The sequence below is a fragment of the Spinacia oleracea genome, chromosome 6, assembly GCF_020520425.1.
Source record: "Spinacia oleracea cultivar Varoflay chromosome 6, BTI_SOV_V1, whole genome shotgun sequence".
In the NCBI taxonomy this organism is placed as follows: domain Eukaryota; kingdom Viridiplantae; phylum Streptophyta; class Magnoliopsida; order Caryophyllales; family Amaranthaceae; genus Spinacia; species Spinacia oleracea.
The window spans coordinates 71,557,702-71,561,292 of NC_079492.1; the positions used below are offsets into that span (position 1 = coordinate 71,557,702).

General features: G+C 48.0%; 1 protein-coding gene across 1 annotated transcript; it reads left to right on the top strand.

The window, feature by feature from the left end:
- The first annotated feature begins 1,161 nt into the window (after window positions 1-1,161).
- LOC130463256 (uncharacterized) lies at window positions 1,162-2,638 on the top strand. The gene is made up of 2 exons (XM_056832333.1): window positions 1,162-2,107; window positions 2,310-2,638. Exons 1-2 carry the CDS (start codon window positions 1,162-1,164, stop codon window positions 2,636-2,638), a joined length of 1,275 nt encoding a protein of 424 aa, XP_056688311.1.
- Window positions 2,639-3,591: the final 953 nt, after the last annotated feature.

A 3,591-nucleotide genomic window follows, 5' to 3' on the forward strand; every position in this document is an offset into this window, starting at 1 on the left:
AACACTCTAATGCTCTTGCAAATTGCTCTTTTTACCTTTCATTATCTAGCTCAATCGATTGTTAGCACCTTCCTCAAGACAAGTTCGACTCTAAGTAGAATTTGTCCAAAACAATTTGGTGCCCACCGTGGGGCTGACCATCAAAAGCAGCTCGGTAATCCCAACCCAAACACCATGTCTGGAAATGCAAGTTCATCCAATGATATCACTCGCCGCGTTGAAGCTATGGAGCAACGCACCAGCCTCCTCCAAAGGTAAAATGAAGCTTTGCAGTCGCAGATTAGATCGGCCACCTCCATTGCCACCAGGTCCAGGTTCCAGTACCGTTGAGACACTTCTGGCCTGAGTCGTCGCCTTGACCTCGACGTTGCTCCTGACCATCCCCTCAATGTACCGTTTGGCGAGCCCGGAGGTCTAGTCCTCAAACAGATCCGCGAGTTCGAGCCCTTGTCGAGTCAACCTTACCAAAATCCGGGTTGGCTACCCCCTCCTACGAACCAAGTACTTTCTATAGGCGCATCGACGACCGTCGCAGCTTCGGCGGCCACCCAAGCCATCCTACCTCAGATGGGCATATCCCAAGCGGCAGCGTCTGTTCCTATGTCCGCACCCATCTCCTACCCGGTGTCTCGTCCGTTACTTCCTCCAACGGTGACTATGTCGATATCAGTCTCTGTCTTGGCGCCACCATAGAGACCGAATCCATCGCCAATGACCCAAGCGCCATGGGATCAGCTCTTTTCCCAGCAAGTCGTTCAACCCGTCGTTAATCTAGTCACCTCGGCACCAGGAGCACCTCCTCTGATAATGGCGGTCCCCTTGTCTAACCAAGCGCCACAAGCAGCTTTCCCGCACACGCCACTCCTCCTAGATTCCTCTCGAAACTATTCCATTTATCATACTCCTATCAGGTCATTTGTTCCAGTTAGTCACGGTTTTGTAACTCCTTTTCCTTATATGGCAGGTATAAACGCTACCCTGGGGACATCTCCCATCATGCAACAGGTTGTGCCGCCGTTCACCCCTCATCAGCCTCAGAACGTATACCCGTAAAACACCTACTACGAACATCTTCAAGCTAGCCTCCCCGAAACATTAAGCCCCCTCGTCCCGATCCTCAACAGCATCTGCAAGAACACCAACCACCAGCTCTAACAAATCATGACCATGATAAACAAAATCCACGGAGTACCCACAACCATCAAAGAAGCCAGCCGGGACAGTTATGCCGACTCACCATATGCTGACCCCATTGATGTAATCGACATCCCAAAGCGGTTCAGTCCACAAAATATGCCCATGTATGATGGAACCACCGACCCCAGAGAACATATATTAACCTACAAGCAGCGCATTATGATAATCCCGGTCCCTAAGCACATGAGGGAAGCCAGCTTATCCAAAGGTTTCGGCTCGACATTAATCGGACCCGCCCCTGAAGTGGTTAACCAGCTTGCCAAATGGGTGCATCACTTCCTTTGCACATCTCGACAATATGTTCAACCAGAAGATAGCCAGCAGCAGAGGGTTAGAGAAGCAGCAAACGATCTATACCGTGTGGTCCAAAGGCCTGACAAACCCCTGAAGTATTACATAGCTCGATTCATCAAGGAGAAGGTGACAGTTCTAGAATGCGACGTCCCGACTGCAATCGAGGCGTTCAGACAAGGGCTATATGGGGAGACCGACCTGTGGAGAGACCTAATCAAATATCCTTGCAAGACGTTAGAAGATGCACAAGCCAAAGCAATGGCCCAAGTCAGACTTGAGGCTCTCTATTCCAAGAAGGGAACAAACGATTATACAAAGACGGACAAACGGCTGCCTTACCCTAAGAGGAGAGATGATCGTCCTTCCCCTTACTCCCGACCACAACAAGTAGAAGTGGTGGAAGAAGATGACGACATAGATTGCAAGAACAGTCCCGACTTACCTCCCAGAATTAATGAATACTCTTTTTATGTTGACACTGCAGGTCTGATGAACCATATATCGAAGATGGGGAAAGTAGTGCAATGGCCGCCAAAGTCCAGCAAGCCCGACTCAAAGAAAGACCCCTCGAAGTGGTGTGATTTTCATGCTGACATCGGCCATACCACCAACGAATGTGTGGCGCTGAGAAGAGAAGTCGCCTACCTATTAAAGAACGGATATCTCAAAGACGTCATGTCTGACAAATTAAGCTAGAGGCGTCATCAACAAAGACAACTCTAATTCTCTTTCACGACCTCCTCCACCTCCCCCTTATACTAAAACTGTAAATTTTATTGCTGGAAGTTCGGACATTTGTGGTCTAACTTATTCTGCAGCAAAGAGGCATGCTCGGGAGAACGAGATCAATAGACCAGAAAGGGAGGTCACTGCGAAACACCTGACCCCTATATCCTTCGATGAATCTGATGCAGGTGACATCTCCGACAAACATCATGACGGTCTGGTGATATCTATTCCCGCCGGGGATAGTATGATCAGACGGGTCCTTGTCGACAATGGTAGCTCCACCAATGTTATGATGCTTGATGCCCTTAAGAAGATGGGGTCGAATCCAGACACCGACGTCGTTAAGAAATCTACAGTTCTGATAGAATTCAGTGGCGAAGAGAAAACCACTTTCGGAGAAGTCACACTACCCGTCTAGGCCCAGGGAGTCAAACAACAGGAAAAATTTTGTGTTATTGATTGCCCTTCATCTTACAACATTATTTTCAGCAGGCCCTGGATTCATGACATAAAGGCCATCCCATCAACCTATCACCAAACCATCAAGTTCCCAACTCGATGGGGGAGTCCAGGAAATTAAAGGAGATCATTAAGAGTCCAAAGAATGTTACAAAGCGGCAGTGAAGCCTTCGGCCACCAACAAGTCCTCATTATAGCAACTACATTCCAAATCCGACCCCACAAGTTACAAAGAACCAAATTCCAAACAACTCGATGAAGTCATCTTGGATCCTTCCAAACCGGAGCAAGTCGTCTTTATCGGATGTGACATGCCAGACAACATTAGGTCGGAACTCATAACATTCCTCAAAGTCAATGCAGACTATTTCGTATGGTCCCACGAAGATATGCCGGGAATAAGTCCAGACGTCATCACTAATAACCTCAATGTCGAACCACATCATAAACCTGTCAAGCAGAAACGACAGAAGTTTTCCCCACAGCGTAATCAAATCATCAACGATGAAGTTCAATAGTTACTTGATACAAGGAAGATCAGAGAAGTCAAATACCCAGATTGGTTGGCCAACGTCATGGTGGTCAGGACGAAGAACGGGAAATGGCGTGACTGTATAAACTTCACCGACATCAATAAAGCATGCCCTAAAGGCTCCTGCTCACTACCTCACATCGATGCCATGGTCGACGCCACTGTCGATCACGAAATGCTAACCTTTATGGATGCCTTTAGTAGGTACAATCAAATCCTAATGCACCCAGACGATCAGGAAAAGACCGCCTTCATCACGGAGCGAGGAACTTACTGCTACAAAGTCATGCCCTTTGGTCTAAGAAATGCCGGTGCAACCTACCAGCGCCCCGTCAACAGGATGTTCAAGAGACAATTGGGCGAAACTATGTAAGTTTACA